Here is a 22,768-nt window from a genome sequence, read left to right on the forward strand (position 1 = left end):
ATTAATCTTCGATTAATCTTTATCTCTTGACCCCTGACCGACTTTTCAAGTCTTTTTACGGTTTCCATTTTTTTAAACCAATTACCTTTTTCATTGTTAATGTACCTTTCTCAACCTTTTCCTCCCAAGTATCTCACATCCTTTCTTTTCTGTTCATCCTTGAAGCTCTTACCTCTCTCCATCCCTCTCATCTTTGCTCACACCAGCCTTTTATTATCTCTGTCATAAAACCACTAACATAAGATGCCATAGGCTGTACATAACTCATTCTTAAACTTCTGGAGCCTCGTGAAGCCCTATAGTATCCTTTTAAATCTCCCTGTCAGTACAGACACAATCGATAACCTTTTCTGTCTGATGTATGTAATAGCTTTTCTTCCTCTCGCATCTCTTCCCTCCTCGTCTTCCACTACATGTGTTTCTTATTGGCTGACAGCGACAGGAGTGAAGCTGTCGGACTAATAGAGTGGGAAGGAAAGCACTGAGGAAATGCAGAGCATATGGATGGAGGGAAAGGTCGTGGCCTTCTTATTCCCTCTTTGCTGTTAAATCTCATCTTCTCTTTTTGGTGTTTTTTCTTGGTGCTACCTGACAAATGAAAACCCATGTTAAAGCAAAAAGGGACGTCGAAAGTGTATCATTCTGTCAGTGTACAGTGTGTCGGCAGGTTTGTTGGGTCGCTACCGGTTAGTCATCTTATTAATGCCAGCTTTGATCATCACATCACACTTTGTTATCTTTGGACAAAGCCAAGCTAGCTGTTTCCAGTCCTATGCTAAGCTAACTGTCTGCTGTTCTGTAGCTTCATACTTCACAGATGTGAAAGTGGTGTTGATCTTCTCATTTAACTCAGAAGCAAGCAAATATGCTGATTTCAAAATGTCAAACTATTCCTTGAAGGTATGAGCGGTCCAGTTGGGGCCAGTCGAGAACCGCACAAAGCATATTTTACTAGTGGGTAAGCACGTAAATCAGAGGTTTTAATGGAGACTGATGCAGTGAAAACCATAAAACAGAAGTTTACAACCATGTTTGAACCGTTGAGCGTCACACAGCATGAATCGTCCTGCCCTGCAGTGATGGAATGTAACTGAGTGCATTTACTCAAGTAGAAATTTGAGGTACTTATACTGAACATGCGTCTTTTTTTTTCACTTCTACTCACAGATCAGAGGGAAATATTGTACTTTTTACTTTACTAGAACTATTTCACAGCATTAGTTAGTAGTTGCTTAACAAACTAACAACCAAACAGTTATTTTAAATACATTTTTATTACAACTAAAAATTAATTTTACAGTGTGGAATTTGTACTTTTACTTACTTAAGTAATGTATCTGAATACTAACTCCACCACTACTGCCCTGTGTAAAGTTAGTGTGTTTATGAATAACTACGTTAATGTTCCATGTGGTAACTATAGCTGGTCCATCTGATAGAATCCACAACACAAGTTTAGAGAAAGACAAACCACAGCTGTATTTTTCTTTGTGGGTCTAGTTATTTCCCAGAGACCACTTAGCTTGTCACATTACGAAAGGGCAGCATGAGGAACACCACCCACATCCACACACTTACAAAAACAGACATTGAAATGAGCATGCATATTCACAAACACACACACACAGGCACACACACACACACACACATACATACATACACACACACACACACACACACACACACACAGACAGACATGATGAAGACGAGGCGTTGGGGTAAGTAGAGGCCTTGTATACAGAACTGTCCATTTAGTGCATTCCATATTCAAACAAAGTGGATGTTGAACTTTGACACTTTCCTATGTTGGAGTTTAGTTTTTTTTGGTTTCACTACTGATGACTTCATTCCCTCTGCTTGAGACAGATAGGGGGAAGCAGCATGCACGCACGCACACACACACACACACACACACACACACACACACACACACACACACACACACACACACACACACGTACCTTCCTGTGTGGGGTGGTGTTCTGTGTCATAGCCATGGGGAAGCTGTGAGCTCCTTTTAGCTGCGTCTTCTCCCAAAGAGTGGCAAGCCTCTGGACACACTCATCCTTGGAGCAGAGAGCGACACTGGATTTACTCTGGTCAAAAGAAAGAGAAAAGAAAACAGCGGGGAAACAAAATTCAAATTCAAAACAGAGATATGGTTTGGATAGAGACAGAGTAAAAATATTGGCAAAAAGGAGAACAAAAGGTTGGGAAAACAAAGCTACTCTTGTTTGCCAGTTTACATTTGAACAGATGCAACCACATCTTGCGTTCCAGGATAATCCTCAACTGTACAGCTCTTCATATATTCCCAAAATGACATGGAGACCTTCAGAATCAACTGTTGACTTAAAGCTTGTTATATTGATCTATTGCTAAATAAAAGTGTTTCAAAAGGGCACAACATGTTATTCTACTCTGCAATGTAAACCAACTTCAAACCAGAACCACATTGTCTGTGCACCTGTAGGTGTAGCAGCATGATGTGTATCCAAAGGTGAGGCTGTCGGCTGGTCATGTTGAAGCAGGACTTGGCGTACAGACAGTAGTGGCCCTTAAGAGGACAGGAGAACGACAGCTTGGCCACACACCCTCGATTTGAATCTGACACACAAAAGAAGACAAACAAACACATCAAAATTGCAAAATTTATATTACATTACATTACAGTCATTTAGCAGACGCTTTTATCCAAAGCGACTTACAATAAGTGCATCAACATTGGTAATCAAAAGAACTACTAGTCACCAGAAGTCATAAGTACATTTCCTTTTCCAAACAAGCATCTAAGAGCATGAAGCAGAGCATAACTCAGAGCCAAAGTACAGTGCAGAAACAAGAAAAACAGTTAGCGCTATAAGTAATACGAATACAATAAGTGCAACAAGCTAGTATGAATACAATAAGCGTTAAGTGGAAGGCTCAGGGAAGCACTTCCTGAAGAGGTGGGTTTTCAGCCTGCAGCCTGCATTTAGCAGATGCTCAAGTTGAAATGTCCAGGCTAAACCAGTGTCAGTTAGCTCTCTGTCTTGGTGTGCTCCTCTCCACCCCTTGAACATGAAATCTATGTAACTTTGGGAACATGTTTACAGAGTGATTCATGCAGGGACACCGCGTCTTATAATCATCAGAAGACGTCTTCTCTTCCCACCACCACCTCCCACGAACTCCCACCTCAAAGCCAGGGACAAGAAACCAGTTACGGTTTCACGTTTCTGTGCTTCATGTGGAAATCATCTAGATCAGAATGGTGATCAAAATATGTATTTTTTTTGTTTTTGGAGTGCTTCATTTTAGCATTTCATTTGTATTTTATGCAATGAAGACAAAAAAAAGAGTAAAAATAAGTTTTAGTTGTGTCTGATTTAACGAGTAAAGAGGTTTAGGATTTCTTCTGTGTTTAGAGCAATAATTACACAACATTTTGTTAATAAGTCGATTCACTTTGTGGTGGAAAGTTAGAAAAAACAAAGAATGTGGATAGTGTGGATGTCCAACCCAGTAAAGGAGCCTACAGCTGCAGCACAAAAGACAGCATTCAAAAGAGAAGCAGAGGTTGTCCGCATAATGATACGCTCCCATAATTTTAATTGACACCACGTTTTTATCTATAAGGGCTTTACAGGCGAACATCCATATGAGCATTAAGCAGGCTGTACAAACAGACAAAGGTGCGGAACAAAATCTCCCGTACAACGGCAAATAGTTGTTTTATGTGCGGATTAAACAAATCAGTTTTTAAGTGATGGTAGGCAGTTACTTTTAGTCAGAGCCAGGATGGCTATTTCCCCCTGTTTGATTTCTTTTTGCTAAGCTAAGCCAACTGGCTGCTGGCTGTAGACTTATATCAGAGAGACAAACATGAGAGTGGTATCAATCTTCTCATGTAACTCTCAAAGTAAGCGAATAAGAGCCTTTCACAAAAATGGTTAAAGAAATCAAACATCTTCTAAATATCTTCTCTTAATAACAAAGTGAAACTATCCATGCTTCAGGGGACTGAAGTGGTTCAAAGTGATATAAAGCCAAACTCAACCTTACTTTGTTTTTCAGCACATGGGGATAAACTCAGATGCCTTAAAACTGCACAAAACAAAATTGTAGGACACAATATGGTCGAGAATCTGAAACTACATGTGTATGAACTATAATGTGTATGTTTATCCTGCATCACTCTTTAGCACAGGTGAGTTTCTAAGAGTGGTTGTTTGTATCCGATAGTCGGTGACGCTGTATAATTTTTGTGTCAACGTGTGTGTGTGTGTGTGTGTGTGTGTGTGTGTGTGTGTGTGTGTGTGTGTGTGTGTGTGTCAATGTTTGGATTGAGGATACATGTGAACTCTTCTGTATAGTCCTCATCCCCTGAGCTAGAGGGGTCGGCAGCTCCATGATGACATCATCCAGCTGACACCACCTGTGACATCATCAAGTGCTAAGGGGCCGATTCTCATTAAGAGAAAATGCAAAGCACCAATTATGAATGGAGGAGTGAATGTCTGTCTATGTGTATGCGTTTAACATTTGTATATTTAAATTATTTTTTCAGATGTAATTAATTAACCAGAGGCCAAAGGAGGAGTTTGTTATTTTTTAGTCTTGTTTCCTGTTTTACACAAGTGCATACATGTGTGTGTGTGTGTGTGTGTGTGTGTGTGTGTGTGTATATGTGACTCCTGGCTGCCTCTTAGTTAAAATGACATTAAGGCCAAAGGCGGAGCAATAACATCCCCTCCTGTCAATCAAAATATCATCACCTCTCATGTCATGTTTGAGTCTGGAGCTGTGTGTGTGTGTGTGTGTGTGTGTGTGTGTGTGTGTGTGTGTGTGTGTGTGTGTGTGTGTGTGTGTGTGTGTGAGAGAGAGTGTTGTCTGTTCTTAATATGTTCAAAAGACTGAAGCTGTGTCCCCATAGGTGGGGCTCACTGCTGCAGATGACTCAGACTAAGGAATAGAGAAAGGACTTTACTGTCCTATTGCATACTCATGTAAGTAATTATGTGTTGTAAAGTGTGAACTGATGTGCACACACATAAATGGGGGCGTAAGCTACCAGAGGTTTTTCATGTCTTTATGTGTTAATCTTGTAAAATATGCTTATCTCATGTATCAAATGCATATTCCATGTTGGCGTTGGTTGAATTTAGCTGCTAGGAATTATCATTACAGGAGGGGCTGCATAAAAAAAGGCGGTGCAACGTAACAAAATGGCAATGAAGTCTTAAGTCAAGTGAAGCAAATCAAATTGAAAAATGGAAAATAAGCAGAAATCATAAGGCATTAATGAAAATATATCAAATATCAAATTACTGAATATGAGAAGAATCAGGGGGGAAATGTGAAAATGGATTACAAAGTTTAAGTAAGTGGATTAGATTAGTTTGGAAGAGGTTCTCATTTCATTGCTTTTTCACATGAACTGCTTGACCCCTGTTTCTAGTCAGTATGTACTGCTGGAACTAAGGTATGAAAGCATGCGTGCACACACACACACACAAAACTGCACCTATACATGTACTTCATGCATACTACATGTATGCATAACACTCATCTGTTCCTACTTAAACCTGACTGTGTTGTAGAGATGTAACAGAATCTAATAACCCTGCCCATTTCAAAACAATTCCTTGATTAATTTTTCCATTAACAAATTAGCTCAGTGACATTTGCCCTATAGAGTTTGGTTCATAGGTTTTATATAAGAGTACATTCTTTCCCTCCAGATTAACAACAAGTACAAGTTCACTGGAGTCTGCAGCTGAATAAAAGGAAAGGTCTGGCAACACTCCTATGAAAACAGTGAAACCAACAAGAAATTGATCACACTGATCCATTTAGGATGATGCCATTTTAAATCTGCAGTGCAGATTTTAACCAACATTATTTTTTTCATGGTGGTTTGAATATAATGTAACACTGTGGATGAGGTCAATGGGGAACAAAGACAATTCAGTGAATGGTATCATTCAACGTCGCCTTAAGGCTGTATTTGGACAAATGGAACAAAATATTTGCTTTGCTTCTCAGTAACTAAACTGCCACTGCCAAATTGTTGGAGTTCATACCAGGGATATATGCTACAGGATCCTCTTGATGCCACACACAAAAATACGCAATATACAATATAAGGTGTCTGTCCAGACAGGATATGAATCTGTAACTAATACTGGGGTAAAAGGAAAAAAAATCACGCTCATATGCCCTCTGGATGGGAGTAAAATCACTGAGAAGCACATGAAATATTAAAACAAAACTATTCCCCCTCCAGAAATAAATCCTCGTCTGATTGGGTCTAAATGTGTGTGTATGTGAGATGAAGAAGGATAGTGTGGGAGTGTGAGAGGAGAAGAGAAGAGGAGCTGTATCATTAATCATCCCCAGCCACCTCTTCTGAATGTAATCTCATTCAGGTTCAGCAGGTTACACAAACCCTCCATCTGCCTCTCTCTTTACTGCACTTCTCCCCCTGCTGAATAAACCAATAACACTGTCATCAAATCATCTTCAGCACTTATTTTAAAGAAAGCCTGCCGTTCGTCATGTCCACATTACCTTCTATTGCACACTGCTCTGGCATGGGGATCTGCTGCACCATGTCTCGACAGAACTCTCTGATGGTCTCCATACTGTCTCTTAAATGGATGAAGAGTCTGTCAGCGTGCTCCTCCTCCTTCTCTCTGCTTTGACCTTCCTCGGCCTCTTTGACCGCTCTGTTCAGGGCAGCTGTGAAGGGCATCGAGCCGTCACCCTTGGGTTTCCTCTCGACAGGCGGTGCTTCCTGGTTCTGCGAATTCACCGATGTGTCGGAGAACATGTTGTCTGGGCTCGGCTCCGAGCCGTCACCGTCCTCCCCGGTGTCTGAGTTGATGGAGCGCGAGCGCCCAGCGTGGAGGGCCAGGCTCTTTGACCTAAGAGAGGCCAGAACATTTTTAAATTATAAATCTAGTTTTGTTCCAGGGTTCTGTGGCCAAACATTGTTGACAAAGCTTTTGTAAAGACTAAGTGACAAACATAAAACAGAAGACAATGCATGGATTTCAAAGCATGGCAGGAGTATTGTGGGGCATCAGCATGACTTTGCTTAATAAGATACTGATCCTTTGTGGTCTGTGTCTGCCTTTGCTTGGGCTTTGGTTTGTTTGTCTAAAAAAAGAGCAAAAGTTCCTACGTTCATCAATCCAAATCAAAGCTGAATGAACTGTCTTTGTTTGTTGGAGTGCAGAGCAAATGAAAAGCATCCCTGTTCTGTGCTCTCAGCATACAAACATTTTCCAGGTTTTTTTTAGGAGTTATTTCAATAAAAACTGTATCTTTGGATGGACTGTCTTTGTTTTTCTTCAATAAACAGAAATAGAATAATGTGTTCTTGGCTCAAGGGATCTCTTCTTAATATGACTGGAAATCATAAAAATCCAGCAGGCTGCACAGTGATAACAGTCTATTGTTCATAAAATTGTTACCATCCAGTCAGATCTAAGCAGATACTCAGCAGAGCGGTTTCATGTGACATGCTAACCGACCTGTTGAATCTCATTTCTCGTCGCTCCTCCCTGACCGCTTGGCTCAGGCTGTAGCGTCGTTGGGGGGCAGGGGAGTCCTCCTCCACCTCCTCCTCCTCTCCCCCCTCCTCCCCCATTTTCTCCTCAAAGGCCTGGATCTTCACCTGCAGCCGCTGCTCTGACCCCCGACCTCCCCCTCCTCCCCCTTCTCCCCCTGGGAGAGATGCACGAGGAGACGGCGGGCACGCCTCATCTACCCTGTAAAAAGCACACACAAACAGGGCAAAGGGTTGGATTGCATGTGGTGGGCACGTGAGATGAAGCTGGACAGACACATTTGGATGGATTTCAATAGCCTCACTCTCCCCCTTCCTCCCTCCTTCCCTCCCCTGGCTAGCCTTTCTGTAATTGTTGCTTTCTCACGATGACTAGCTCTATTTCTGTGTCTCTCACTCCATCTGTCCTCCTCTCTCCCTCTCTATTTGTTTTTGTTTTTATTTGTCCCTCACCATGGGGCCTTTCTCCTCTCTTTTGATCTTTAACCAAACTAATTATTCCCTTCATCTCTCGCTCTCTTTATTTCTCTCCCTATTGTTCCACCACAAGTGGCCTTTATAACTTCATTAAACAGTCCACTTGTTTGCTGAAAGAGGACATCCAACTGTCTCTTTATTGTTTTTCTTCCGTCTTCCCCCGGGCTCTTTCACTAATAAACCATCCTGTCCCTCTCAATCCCTCGTTCCCTCTGTCTTTCTTCCAGAAGACCCCAAACAAAGTCTTTGGAAGCTCCCAATCCTGCACATGATGTTTTTGTTTCGTAGAGAGCTGTGCGTGTCACTCCCACACTGCAGCCAGATGAATCCCAGTCAACGTATGCACATTAACACTCACACATGCACACACGCACACAAAAGCACAGGCATACTGTCCTCACATGTTGTGCGTGCGTACTGCATTATGAAGCAGTTTTATTCACATATTGTAAATATAGAAATTATATGAAAGACGTCATAGGAGGACAGACTTAGACAAAGAATCACAAATCTTTTTGTTTTAGTAACGTATTATATTGAATATTGGGCCAAAGTATGTGTATTCTCCTGGCTTTGTGCAAGTTTCAAACACGTTTCTAATTATTCTCTGTGAAAACAAACGCCCTGTGGTTCAAACAGGTATCGGTGTTTCAATTATTTCATTAATACTGATTTCATTATCAAATTTGCTCTTCAATCCAGTTGTTTACAATTGATGTACATTATCCATTATCATTTATCAACACCTTTCAAAGCCCCCAAAAATGTAATGAGTAAATTGGCAACAATCAAAGTTTAGTTTTTCAAAATGTTCTTTATGAACATAAAGTGTGCAGATTGATCAGATTGGATCAAACAACCCCACAACTAATATGTTACTTTTGCATTCAAATATTACTTCATGCTGATCGGTGAAGTGAAGTACATGACATCACCTTTTTCCAACTTTGAACCAGTGACGAGACCACAAAACAAACAAAGACAATACAGGCAAACACATCAGTCTGAGTGCGATGATGGAGCAGTTCCTTCATATGATGGGTTCACTTTCTTCACATCAGCTGGATAAGAAAAGCCCTCCAGCTCATCTAAATTTCAGTAGGTTACGCTTTGTGTCATGAACAAGAGAACAGACGTAGTAGCATGAAAACATCGGCCTGTAAATGCCCGTCTCCTAACCTGCAGTGCACGGCCGTGCTCTCCTCCAGTCGTCTCCCCAGCAGTCGGGCTATAGCAGTGAACGAGTTGCTCATCCTGTAGATGTCTTTGCCGCAGCCTCCCAGTAAAGATGGGTAGCGGTCGGTAAGAGCTCTGATCTCCAGCAGCAGTGTGTGGTGAAAGCTGTGCTCCATGCTGCCCAGACAGGACACCAGGTAGACCAACACGCTGCGAGCATGAGTCTGGAGAAAGGAGGCGACACAGAGCGAAAGACAAGACGTTAAAAGGAAAATATCTGCTGTTGTGATTGCCAACAAGTTGTTTTATTGTACAAAAACATCCAGTTTTATGGTTATTTCTAAAGTCGTGGTTGTTTCTAAATACACAGAAGATTACTGAATATGGCACCACTGTTGTGTTATAGGACAGCTTGAAAGTATTTTCTTTATGTCACTGCATGTGTTTTGGTGAAGAAAAAGAGTATATTTTATCTAATTCGACACACATTGGATTTACACTTCCAAGAAGTTTGTGGGGGGTTTGGTGCAACTTCTTTTGTTTCTAAATCACGACAAACAATACTAAATGCAAACACATGCTCTTGGCAAACTTGGCATTACTTTCCACTAGGGGTAACACACTTTTTGTCATTCTCAGTGTGCTTTTGTGTATCCAGAGCATATACAACCTGCTCACCTCTGACAAAGAACAACAAGGTTTTACCCTCTGTTATGCATATTTGATTGTCAAAGGATTGTTCATACTTCTCTTTTATAAATGTCCTATGATGTGCAATATCATAATGCAACAACTTTCAGTTAATCCCTTTTTAAACTGTCCATTCTGGCTGTGTTTGAGAGCAGAACCAAAGCCAACACAACATCTTTAAGCAAAAAGAGGATTTACGCTCGAAAGAACTCACACTGCTTTGACTGAAAAAAACAGACCTCTCTCTCCTCCTCCTTGAGACAAACTGATTGATTGATCAATGGAAGGACAGAAAGACAGACAGAGCCAACCTGTGCTTACAGAGCACAAGCACACCTTGTAACGAGGAGAGAAGAATGAAGTTACTGCATAGTTTGGGCATGTTTCACAAGCACACTTTGTAGGATGTTATATTTATACGGGGATGTCAAAACTACCAGGAAAGGTACAACTTGACTTTATAACAACATGCTAAGGTAGGTATTTAGGAGTTTGTGAGCGTGGAGTGCAGGCTGCAGGTACAAAGACTTTAGTAGGATGTGAGCTAATTCTCCACATAGTTCAAGTTTTTGCTGTTGAGATGTTTTACTTTTTAAGGACTCACTAAAGTACTTCCAAAAATTACAGCATAAGCACAACTTGCATCATTTCAGACATATAAGCGTAATACTTTTAAAAGCCTGACAGGTCAAATGAAGCTCTGCTTCATCATCAAATGACACAGATTGTGTTTAATTGTCTGGGAAAAAAGCACTTGGCCTTAATTTGATGTCTCAAACACATGACTGGTTTAACTCATGACTAAACTCTTCTGTAAAATCCTGCAATGACCACAACAACAGGAAGTTAACAAAAAACAAAGAACTGTTACATTTAATTCTAACTTTTAATGTTCACCAAAAAATTATGGATGGACAGACACGAATCTGGAGAAATAAATCAGCTCTTTCTGTCTCACGTGTGCTCTACTACACAAACCGATACACACACACACACACACACACACACACACACACACACACACACACACACACACACACACACACACACACACACACACACACACACACACACACACACACACATAAACACGTCCTCTGAGAAAGACACAACTTGGCTCCATCACCCCATTATCATTATTCCAACAACACTGGGAGAACATCTCCTCTGGTGGTAGAACATGTTTTTGCGTGCAGGAGATATCTGATTAAAAACTTAATTTTAATATTGAATGATTAAAAAAAAAAAGAAAACACTGCATCCGTCCAGCAACAAGACAAATCTGTGCTCTGCTCACTAACCTGTTGTTTCTTTTTGTTTCTTCCTTTCCTTGTTTGCTCGGTCACTTAGTTTCCCCTGATTGTCCATCAGCACACTGATCTCTCTGCTTCCTTTGGAGCTACAATCTGGCCCACTAACAAGCCCCATTGAAATACTCCTGTGTGCATGACTGTGTCCTTTGTTTCCCACAGCACATTAATCACTTGCGACAATGACAATGACTGTGTATATATATATCAAAGGGACGGATGATTTAACCTTTGAAATCTGAAAAATGTCTATCTGAACGGAGTAAATGTGAAGAATTTCAGCAAAGTACAAAAACATCACACTTAAGTTACATTTTTTAAGTTATACTTCACTTTTGTTTTTGCGCTAAATGTTTTTCCTGGAGCTATGATTTAAGCTCATGTGGACTGTGTGTCATGTTACCTCTCCTTGCCAGTAGTCCCCAACCTCTTTGGCTCGTAACTTGCAACCCCTTGTCAGGTTTTATATTTTTAGGAGCTATTAGCGAAGACTTTCTTTTTACCCTCTCAAACTGTTATTTTAAATAGGTTGTATAGGCCCCAGGTAAAACGTAGTCTTCTAGATGTACTATCTTGAGACGCCTTGGAGGTGTAGCAATATGAAGATGGTACACAATGTTAACAATGTTAAAACAGTGCAGCCTCATAATCTTAATTTTGGCTCGTAAAATAATTGTTTTTTTGAAGGTATGATATAATCATAATCGTTAACATTTTGCGAAGACAATATTTAATTGTTACGTATTGAGGTTGTACTGCATATTTTGTGGTGATGTTGTGTTGGACTGCACAATATTGAAAAGTGTTTCTGATGTTTTGTCAACCTAATCCACATTGAAAAAGAGTCAATATATTAAGAAAGACTGTTAAAAAATGCAGTATAATGCAAAGCAACACCACAAACTACAACCTTAAAAATGTATTTAGTATTCAATCAACACAATTCTGTAACATTATTAAGACAAAGTAAAAAAAATCTTGGTTTTCCAAAACTAGGGTTTATAACTTTTGGGTTGGACAGTGTTAAAGCTTACAGGCTTTTCTTCTTCTTTTTGTCTTACTTTGATGAATATATACAACACAATATAGATTAACTCTTCAGGAGGTAAAGGAAACCAGAAAGAGTGTTGTGCAATCATGTTACACTCAAGTACAAATGCATCCCAGTGAGAAAGTGTGTGTGTGTGTGTGTGTGTGTGTGTGTGTGTGTGTGTGTGTGTGTGGCACAAACGCGAACCCACAGGAGGTACTCTCCACTGCCATCACCAGGAGGCCTCTGCAGAGGCCTTTCCCAGAAAAACATGGGTTATTTTCCAAATGGTTCCAATGTGAAGAAAGACAGGACACTGAGGCCTGACCAACTGCGTGCATGTGTGTGTGTGTGTGTCTGTGTGTGTGTGTGTGTGTGTGTGTGTGTGTGTGTGTGTGTGTGTGTGTGTGTGTGTGTGAGTGTGAGTGTATGCATTTGTGTCTGAAGCTGGGTTGGCAGGTTTTTTCGACAAGAAGATTGAGGAGGAAAGGTTGCCCTGAAGCAATAGAAAACTGTATTATGGTTTCCAGCTCCATAATCTGTGTGTGTGTGTGTGTGTGTGTGTGGGAGTCGTGCCATATTTCCCCCTTTCATTAATTTGCCCAAATTGTCGTTAAACTGCGTTAAATGGACCCAGAGGAAAAGAGGGAGGGGGAGCCCTCAAGCTGTCCTGCTGTCACCTGCATCGCTCCGCACACACACACATTACAGACTGACTGTAATGTGTGACTTCATCCTACTTCATTCAATCATTACACAGTGTTACATGGACACGCTACGTCTGTAAGAGTCATACACTGTATACTCATATGTCAGGCTAGCCCCATATGTGAGAACAGCACTCCCTCCACTCATACAAACATATTTTTAATATTATCCAGCAGAGGTTTGCATCTTCCAAGGTATTTTTGAGACGGGTGTTTACTGTCTTCCCGGGATGAGAACATCTTTGCCCGGGAGTTTAAATCCAGTATTTCCACAAACTGTGCTCACTTTTCAGAAACTAAACTACAATTATTTTCTATTAATGTTGTCTCTTACTGGCAAAACTTTCAACAAAGGGGAGCAACATTTACTGTGCATTTACTGTGTTGCAATCTACCACAGACGGTAGGTGTTTTAAAGCCTGGCCAACAGAAACCTCTAGGCTACTCCGAACCACTTTCAGATGGGAAGAAAAGATAATATAAATAGAGGAATTAGAAGCATTGATTTAAACCATCAGATGACACAATGTCATCATGGCAATAAATCCACTTCCCTTAAAAATGTCAGTCCCATCCTGGCAACAGAGGAAAAGTCATGGGACCACCAGAATTAGTAGGACATATTGTCTGGCGACCATGAATGTCTGAGCCCAATTTCACGGCGATCCGTCCAACGGTTGTGGAGATATTTCAGTCTTGACCAAAGTGGTGAACCGACTGACATTACTGTGCCATCCTTAGAGCCATGCCACTGTCTAAAAATGAAGGTGGGGTCAAGTGTCAAGCAAGCTGATAAGACAGCACATAATCACTGACCTTCCACTGTGTGCATGTGTGTGTGAGACAGCTCAGCCGACATCACGCCCTCCCTCTCCAGCCCGTCAGTCAGCAGAGATGCCAGTTTGCTCCAGTTGCTAGGCTAATTAACCTGCAATCAGCAGCTCAAGTGTTTTTGCAGAGGCCAATCACAGCGAGTTAATGGCTGAAACACCACTTTTTACGTCAAAATGAGTGCCATTAGAAGGAAATGAGCGGCCAAGTCTGTAGGGCAGCCAAGGGTTTAACTCATGGGTTGGCCACAATGAGGCTCATGGGACACATTTAGACTACTGCAAACAAATTTAGATTTTGTAAGTCTTCCAAAAAAGTATATTATTAGTAGCAGTAGTTTTAGTAGTAGTATTTTGAAAAATGAATACCTGTTACATCAAATTGGTGCTATCACCAGCAAGGTCTGCCACACAAGTGCAGTTCAGTTGAAGTTGTCACCTTTTGAAGAACACATTCTTGCGGTTAGTAGTCCCTTAAATTGTGTCGTTCTTGCACCATTAGGCTGACAGAGCTGCTCTATAACTGTTCCTTCAAATTAGATTTTTTTTTTCTCTCCCTGCCAGAAGAGCAGTTTGCTGCGTTTCTTCTTCTCTATTCAGCTGTAGAGAGACAGAACTCTCCGAGGAGCCGGCGTGCGCTCGTTTAGAAGAGACGCTCCTGAACACTGATGTGTGTGGTGTCGGACTGCAGTTCAAACCTTCCGGGTCTTCCGTGCCCGGCCTGTCCGGTGGATGAGTGTGTGCTTTACACTTGGCAGGACAATAGAGAGCAAGTCATGTGAGAGTGCAGCCAGTTCCTCCCTACTCATTGGAATAATCACTACTGCCCGTTTCAGTGTGTGTGAACACCCACTGCTAGACAGACGTGGGGTGTATTAATAGCATTATCCCCAAGCCATTTTAACAAACAGACACAAACACTGACAATACAGACATTTGCTGCAGACAGCTAACACACCACCTTGTGTATGACAGGTACAAAGTTCAGAGTAAGAATCATTTCAAGGACCTTCATTACCTTCTTATTGCCTTCAGACCCTTAATTGTTCCTCTTTATGTACCTTAATGTAATAATTGCAAATCTTTCTTTGTAGAAATAGTTCTACATCTTGGGAAATACACGTATTCTCTTTCTTGTAGAAAGTTAATGAGGAGATCGATACTACTATCATGTCTTTAAAGTAAATATGTAGTTGACGCCAACAGCCAACAGTTAGCTTAGCTTAGCACAAAGAGTGAAAACAGAGGGAAATGGCTTGCCTGCCTCACTAATTAACACGTTATATCTTGTTTGTTTAATCTGTACAAAACTCAAAGTGTATAAAGAACATTATTATTATTATTTCTTGGCTGGGATTAGCACACTCTTGGAGCCTTCCAGAGTCTAGTGAAAAATATGTATCCACTTCCTGTATCAGCTGCAAATCACTGCTGCACACGAACGTGAACTTGGGTAATTTGTGTGTGCTTTGACTGCGGTGTTTGTACCTCGCTGATGATACCCACGGCTCCATGGATTTTGGCCACGTGACCCAAGAGAGCAGGGCATTGTTGTCCCACAATCCTCAGCGTTGGCAGAAAGCTGACCAGTGAAGAAGGGCTGGCCTGTGACACGTCCACGAGCGCGCCCAGTAGAGCCTCAGTTAGGGATTGGTCTTCTAGGTAACTGACGAGTGTGGGCACCTGAGGGCTCAACATCTGTTCGGGTGAGGAGAAACAAAGTTAGAGAGGGAAGAAAGCATTATTCATTGCTTTTGATTATAGCCGTAATCCTTAATCAGCGTTTTGGCACCATCACTCAATCCCTAACAAAAGTTCAATGGGCCTTTAATGAAGGCTTGAGGTGAGAGGAGTAACCTTGGATAGGGATGAACATACTGGTCAGTAATAATAAACAAAAAGCTTGACCACCGGACTGTCTGTCCAGGACCGGATGCCCACCATGTCCGGGCCCTTCCTCTGCTACTCTATGACTCACTCGTTCTGAATAATCATATTAATAACAAACACTTATCTGTTCTCCAGGGAGAAGATGCTTGACTCCACATTGTTGTCACGGTTCATCGCTTCAATCACTTCCAGTAAGTGAATATTAGGATGCAGACGATTTGGTAACTTTTGTGATGAATGCAGCTACAGTCATAACCACATTTTTTTGTATTTCTCTGTGGTGGGTGGAGATTAGAATAACTCCAGATGGCTGGTTTGGTTTCATGAGGAGTGACATTAGACCACATTTTACCACCATGTGCTCTGTTTGCTGGTATGTGGTACTTTCCCCTCAGGTTGACCACCAGCAGCTCTGTTACGAAATGTACAGGATTAAGGGGAGTTCCTATAGAGAAATGTGCACTCCACATGCACTGCTCCATTTCATCACTTCTAACTACGATCCAGTGGCTTTTTCTATATTTCGACATGAGCTCATTACAGGATATTGGGAAGTTGAATAGTACAAATTCTGATTAAGCTTGACTCATGGGCAGAAATATTACACAAAAGCCACACACATACATCATTGTAAGCCAAAACCAAGGTAAATGTAAACTTAAGGCATGGCCACAGAGACTCAGTCCTGATTTAGTTGGATGGTGCTTTATTTTCAAATATCCCCACAATATGATGTATTGTAACTACCTCATTATCATTTCATATTAGTATCTAATACAGCTAGAAGGGTACTTGTTTTAGATGTTACTAGGCTTCTTGAAACAGTAGATAGTGCCAACAAAAAGTTTTTATTAACTATGATAAAATATAATTCATATTTCGATCAGTGACAGTGAAATAAATGAGGTAGTTCACTTCGGCCAATGCCGTAATAAAAAAACAACATAGTAGTATGTTATATATCAATATAGTTTGATTTACCCACAGTGCGTTGTGCTTTATTTTCTAACCAAACTACACCACAAACAACACAACCACTCACCAGTGGATGTTGCTCGGCAACAATTTGAATGAGTCGGATTAGGTGTTGTTGCTCTGGGGACTCCAGGTGTGACATCATCGCAGTGAGGTTGCCTAGGTGACAGTGGATGGTATCTGGTTGTCTGGGGTAAACCGAGGGCAACACTCGTAACAGCATGTGGTTACCTGCCAGAGAGAGAGAGAGAGAGAGAGAGAGAGAGAGAGCGAGAGAGAGAGAGAGAGAGAGAGAGAGAGTCACAATTTAGAAAACGGTTTGTTGACCATAAAGACATAAATCCACTCCATTTTCTTAAAAAATGACCAAAATATAAGAACAATTTTATATATTTACATTTTCCCAAAATGAACCCACAAAATCCCAGTCTTTTGCGTTACAGTGATCGATGTTATTACTTTGTGAGGGTAGACTAAATAACAAAAACACCTTTCTGTGTAAAGCAAATGACATAGGATTTAGTGAAGGTGACATCTTTTGCAAGTCTGTTGTGTTAGACTGCATTAGTTTTAGTTGGGTGTACCTAATAAACTACTCCATCAGACTACTTATCTACTGGTTATTGATGTTGCCACATTCCCAGATTTCAACAATTAACTTGGTGACTATAATTACTGTATATTACTACCACGAAAACTGAATTCCATAACTATGAAATGGACTCAAGTGGCATGAAACCTGAATTTTCCTGTAAGCTGTTCGTGGGGTAGCTGTACTGGAACGTCATGCATATTTGCCGTAACTGTCATTTTCCTCAGAAAACACACACGATCCCCCGTCATGACACAACATCTGTGTTCAGTAAATACAACTTTTTCCATTTGTTGTCAATATTCCTTCAATGAAGCTGATGCAGGAAAAAAAGAAAGTCAGTGCTGACGCACGACTGGACATAAAGGCATTTTGAAATCAGCATGCAGCCCAACAAAACCCACGGCATTACCCAACAGCCTTTGACTCACATATGAAACATCTTTAAGTGATTCACTGAACAAAGACTCTTGTTTTCAAATGGAAGGTTCGTTTTTATTGGTGGCATTTCAAGATTTCAAACAATGGCTTCTGTGTCAGACTCCTCACAACAAGAGATATTGCAAATTGAATTTGAAACCACAGTGACATTCTGGAGCTTAATATAGAAGTTGTATCGAATAAAGGTTTATGTTAAAGATGCTGCAGGGTGTCAACCATGGACAGATTATAAGTGGTGTTCATAATTGGGGTTTGGTATTCACCATCTTAGTTTAGAGTGTGAGCATGCTATCATTTGATAATTAGTGAAGTACAGTTGAGGCTCATTGGAATGTGATTCGTTTTGCAGGTATTATAAACCAAAATATCTGTAAAATGAACAGCTAAGGGATCACTAGAGTTATTACAGTTCATCCTGAGGGGGATATTAATGTTTAAAGTCCAGCCAATACTTGCTGCGATATTAGCCATTCCAGGAGCCATGCCGCTATAAATTTCAATTTGAGTAGCAACAGCAGAACTGCCTTGACATCTTGAAGAGAAATTACAGTATTTATGATCATTAATCATATCTTTATTCATCATGAACATCTGGTCCATAATATTTCAAACAGCTAGTAGCGCATGGTGAACTTTTGTCATATTTCATAAAAGCTTAAAAATAGTAAAAACCTAAAGAAATGGTTTCAAACAGGTGATTCACAGCTATAAATCACTTTAACCACAGGTTGTATCCTGTTACAGACGACTGGTACTGACCAACTGAGAGGACGTCCTGTTCTGTACTGTTCTGTGCCAAGGCAGAGAATGGAAGAAGAGAGCACATACAGTAAATATATGAAAGATGGTCGCTGGCTCATATGTTCCTTTCATTTCCTGTACTCATAGATTATGCCATATACAAGATCACACACACCCATCTCCACACTTACGGCACAAATCACCATAAAAAGAGACAGGTACAGTACATGTACAGAAAGACCATAAAGATGTGGTTGCATCATTTACAGGTCTGTTCAGAGGAATGTCAAAAGGCAGGAGGAGATGAGAGTCTGCACAGAAACACACTCAGGAGGATTTATAGAGCGCACCTATAAGAACACACTCACATCCAAACACACAGACAATACATGAGAGACATGGAGATATTCTTTTGATTAGTAATTAAATATACTTAGTCTCATATTTAATTTTTTATTTACTTGACTCACACTGAATCTCTCTACAGCACCCTTTGTGTGTGGTTGTGTGTGTGTGTGTGTGTGTGTGTGTGTGTGTGTGTGTGTGTGTGTGTGTGTGTGTGTGTGTGTGTGTGTGTGTGTGCGTACAGTTTCTGACCTTCATACCTTCATTCCAGCATACACCCAACCCATCATCATGAGCTACAAATCTCAATAAAATATCCTGTAGTGACCTTTGGTTCTGTAGCACACAAAGGCGACATTTTTGAAAGGCCCATCAAACATTTTCCGAGAGGAATGAGAACTGATCTGTCAAACTATTGTTGACTTTATGTGCTGAGGCTGGAGAGGACACGGTGGCTTTCTTTCGCTGTGCTGTTTTCCAAATGTCATGTTAGAATCCCAAGGTGAGTCACAAAGAGACATTTACCAACTCAGTATTAAAGTCATTTTTATTCAAAGTGAAGTGTCTCTCCAGCTATTGGCGTTATTTTTTTTTTTACCTCAGAGGAAACTAAAACAGTCTGAGTCATGGGGAAATTATTTTTGTGTCTTGGCTGTGATAATTTTTGTCTTTGCAGTAAAAAGTAATTACATCCCACAGCAATGACAAAACCATAAACTGAAGGTATCACTAACAGTGCTGGGACAAGTGCATCTAAATCAAAACAACTTTTTGAGATCTGAATTAAAGTTGCACATGCATATTTCATTTTACTCGATTTTACACGTTAAGCAAAGACATTTGAACCCCCAAAGTCTGTAAGAATATAGTTTTTAAGTGAGATAAGGGAGAGAACATATATGACTGATGAGCAAAAACAGTGTTTCACAGTACAGTAAAACCAAGGCCTATTTCAGTATAAAAATGTCTTTATCAAAGTCAAAAAGAAACATTTTTCATAAAGGTTAATGAAAAAACGTATTTAGTTAGTTGTCTTGTCTGGCAGGGTGCTAAAGAAGTCTATGATGTCAGCTATGGAGCAATTAACTATAGTTGCAGCTCTATTTTTGACAAATACGGGAACATTCCATTAAGAACCCACAATGCACATACCTTGGCAAAAGACACTGAACTCTTATGCACGGGACGTTATTGTACAGGACAAAAATGCAGAGATCAGCACAAATGATATCCAAAGGGATGTATTTGGAAGCTTTACAGCTTACACGTGTTTCCCAACACTCATTTTGTGTGCGTTTGTCCCTAAAGTCATATATCACACAGCTCGAATAACCTCTAAAAAAGAGACAGGAGTCAAACATCTCCCAGAAAATATATATCTTCGGAATTCTGTGCATTTTTGTTGCATGAGGAAAATACTTTAAAGTATTCAGCACCACATGAAGCTGAAGGGGATCCAGAGAGTAAAAAAGACTTGTAGGGATTTTCCTTTCATGTACACAATACTCAAAATGTTTCATGCATAAAAATATTTTATATGCATACCATTCAGTGAAAACCATAACAGCAGACCAGATGTGCGGCAGTGCAATTCATAGACACACACGCACACGCACACACACACACACACACACACACACACACACACACACACACACACTCAAGAGTGTCTCTTGCACAGTTTAAACTCAATGACCATCCTCCCCCTTTCACCCAGATAACTTCACCCGTACAAACTCTCACCGTCTGTGTGTGAAACAAAATGTCCTGTGCTTTCTGACTTGATGTTTCATGGTGATAAAATATGCAGTGGAGCCAAATAATTTCACTGGTGAATCATGAATGAATCTTGCTTTCCATGACGCATACACAATGCCTAAAAACATTAATGTGCATAATGCACATGCACACATGCTGATGTGATTTATTTACTGGTGTATCAGAGAAACTTCCAGTTGGCTTGATTCCTACCTCAGGTAGCAGGCTTAAAGTAAAACGTGGAAACATTTACACCTCACGCATGGACACACATACTTGTTTCGCAGGAGTTTTGTTTCCAACTTTTGATGTACTCTTCCCTCTCAAACGCGCCTGTCTCATGAAATGGATGTGCATCTTCTGGTCTAATTACACACACTAACACTCTGTTTTAATGCCCTTTTAACTTTTATTCAATGAAATCTTGCAGCTAAAAATGCCTTAAATCCCAGTTCACTTCACCATTTGTTCAGCATAAATGCAGTTTTGAGTCTAGTTCATCATTTTCCCATAAACACATAATGTCAAAAGTCAGCATGTCTTTCTCACAAGTCATACAGTGTCAAACTATGGCAGCGATTATAAAAACGTAGTTTCCTGCCAGTGTTTTCGTCAAAATTCGAGCCGTGTCCCTATTTGATCTACAGTAAATGTGCTCTCAATTGAAGGATTAGAGTCCATGCTTTCATCAAGTTTCAAATGATGGTTTCTGTGTTTTGACTTATGATGTCCTCCCTTGCTCTCCATTCAATGTTTTCACAACATTTAGCATAGTGGCCAAGACGATGAAGAATGGCTGAACAGCGGGGTTCACAGTCTGACCAGGAAATTAATTTTATTGCCGATCCGTTGCCAGGGTTTGCACTGATTGAATTCGAGCTAACTGCTAACGGTCTGCGGCGACAACGCCCACTCTCTCCTGGCGAAACACACTCCTGGCGAGAGGAGGCACACTTTTGATTTAATACAATAATCAAACTATCAAAACGCACACGCACCATGATCAGTGCCGCTTTACGTCTTTGTTCTCTGGACTGAGGGGAGACTGGACGCTACAGATATCGCTGCAACACCATACACGTTTTTGACAAATCATCAACACTGTAACCTCTTCACATTCTGTGGATAATGTCAATTAGAATGTTTTAAACTAGAATTCTGGCCATATCTTACACATTGCCCCTTCAAACCTTTTTCCCCCTGGTAATTATTAAAAGTAGGTCTTTAAAAATTATTATTGGTTATATCAACTGAAATTAAACATGTTGTTATGATACATTTCCAGCCCAGCCCTAGCATTATTTTTTTTTACTGAGAAAGAACTATTAGACAGAAGCAGTCTAGAAGATATAATTGTCAAAAGCATACCACAGATGCTTAGGAAAACAAATTAAAGTCCATGCAATTCTGTTAAGAAAATGTAAAAGCTTGAATGAACTGGCAACAGGTTAAACAAATGTTGTGTTCTACCAAGTGGTAGTAGAGAACCTAATAAAGTGGCTTTTGCCACTTCACACAACTCCCTCTCTGTCTGAGCAGCTGTCTGAATGAGAAGGCTGTTCCATGCAGATAACAAGTGATCTGTGTGTATTTGAGAGAGAGAGAAAACAGACACAATGAAGGAGAGACACAGGCAGACAGAGAGATGGAGGGAGGGGGGAGCGAGATACAATCTCATGAGGAAGTCATTATTTCCCTCCCCTTGAAAACACTCACATACACACAATATATACTGACGCAAACACACACCATACTAATTCACATACAGTATATACACCCACGAATACCTACTAACCCACATGGTAAGGCTGACAAATAAATAAATAAATAAACAAAGTGAAGCAGGAGAACAATAAACCCATTTAGAAACCCATAATGTCTGGGTTCTATTCAAACGTCCCTCTACACACACACACACACACACACACACACACACACACCTACACACAACATCTCTGCATGGGGCAAAAATCAGGAAAGTTTGGGTTCTCTGCTTCCTCCCCCTTCCATTACTTCTCTCTCTCTCTCTCTCTCTCTCTCTCTCTCTCTCTCTCTCTCTCTCTCTCTCTCTCTCTCTCTCTCTCTCTCTCTCTCTCTCTCTCAGTGAGTCAAAGGGGCTGCAGTTATATCTGATTACAACATACAGGCTACCTCCAACGACGCATTACTCACCGCCTCACTTGTAGGTTTGAGCGCTGCTTTCACATTCTATACTTGTGAGAGCCAAATGTTTTCACAAGGATGGAAATAT

The 22,768-nt window shown here is 40.6% G+C and overlaps 1 protein-coding gene across 1 annotated transcript in view; it reads right to left on the reverse strand.

Annotated features, from left to right (window-relative positions):
- Window positions 1–22,768, reverse strand: part of veph1 (ventricular zone expressed PH domain-containing 1) — a 73,248-nt gene that overhangs the window by 23,208 nt on the left and 27,272 nt on the right. The window contains exons 5-11 of the mRNA XM_068708657.1: window positions 16,708–16,871; window positions 15,264–15,473; window positions 9,212–9,432; window positions 7,521–7,757; window positions 6,553–6,908; window positions 2,468–2,607; window positions 1,962–2,096 (exon numbers count right to left, since the gene is read on the reverse strand). Of these exons, the coding sequence (XP_068564758.1) occupies window positions 1,962–2,096; window positions 2,468–2,607; window positions 6,553–6,908; window positions 7,521–7,757; window positions 9,212–9,432; window positions 15,264–15,473; window positions 16,708–16,871 (1,463 nt within the window). The remainder of the gene's footprint in view (window positions 1–1,961; window positions 2,097–2,467; window positions 2,608–6,552; window positions 6,909–7,520; window positions 7,758–9,211; window positions 9,433–15,263; window positions 15,474–16,707; window positions 16,872–22,768) is intronic.

This window comes from Cebidichthys violaceus, unplaced genomic scaffold, assembly GCF_023349555.1.
Source record: "Cebidichthys violaceus isolate CVI_PGR_0920_01 unplaced genomic scaffold, fCebVio1.0.p SCAF_1, whole genome shotgun sequence".
Classification (NCBI taxonomy): Eukaryota; Metazoa; Chordata; class Actinopteri; order Perciformes; family Stichaeidae; genus Cebidichthys; species Cebidichthys violaceus.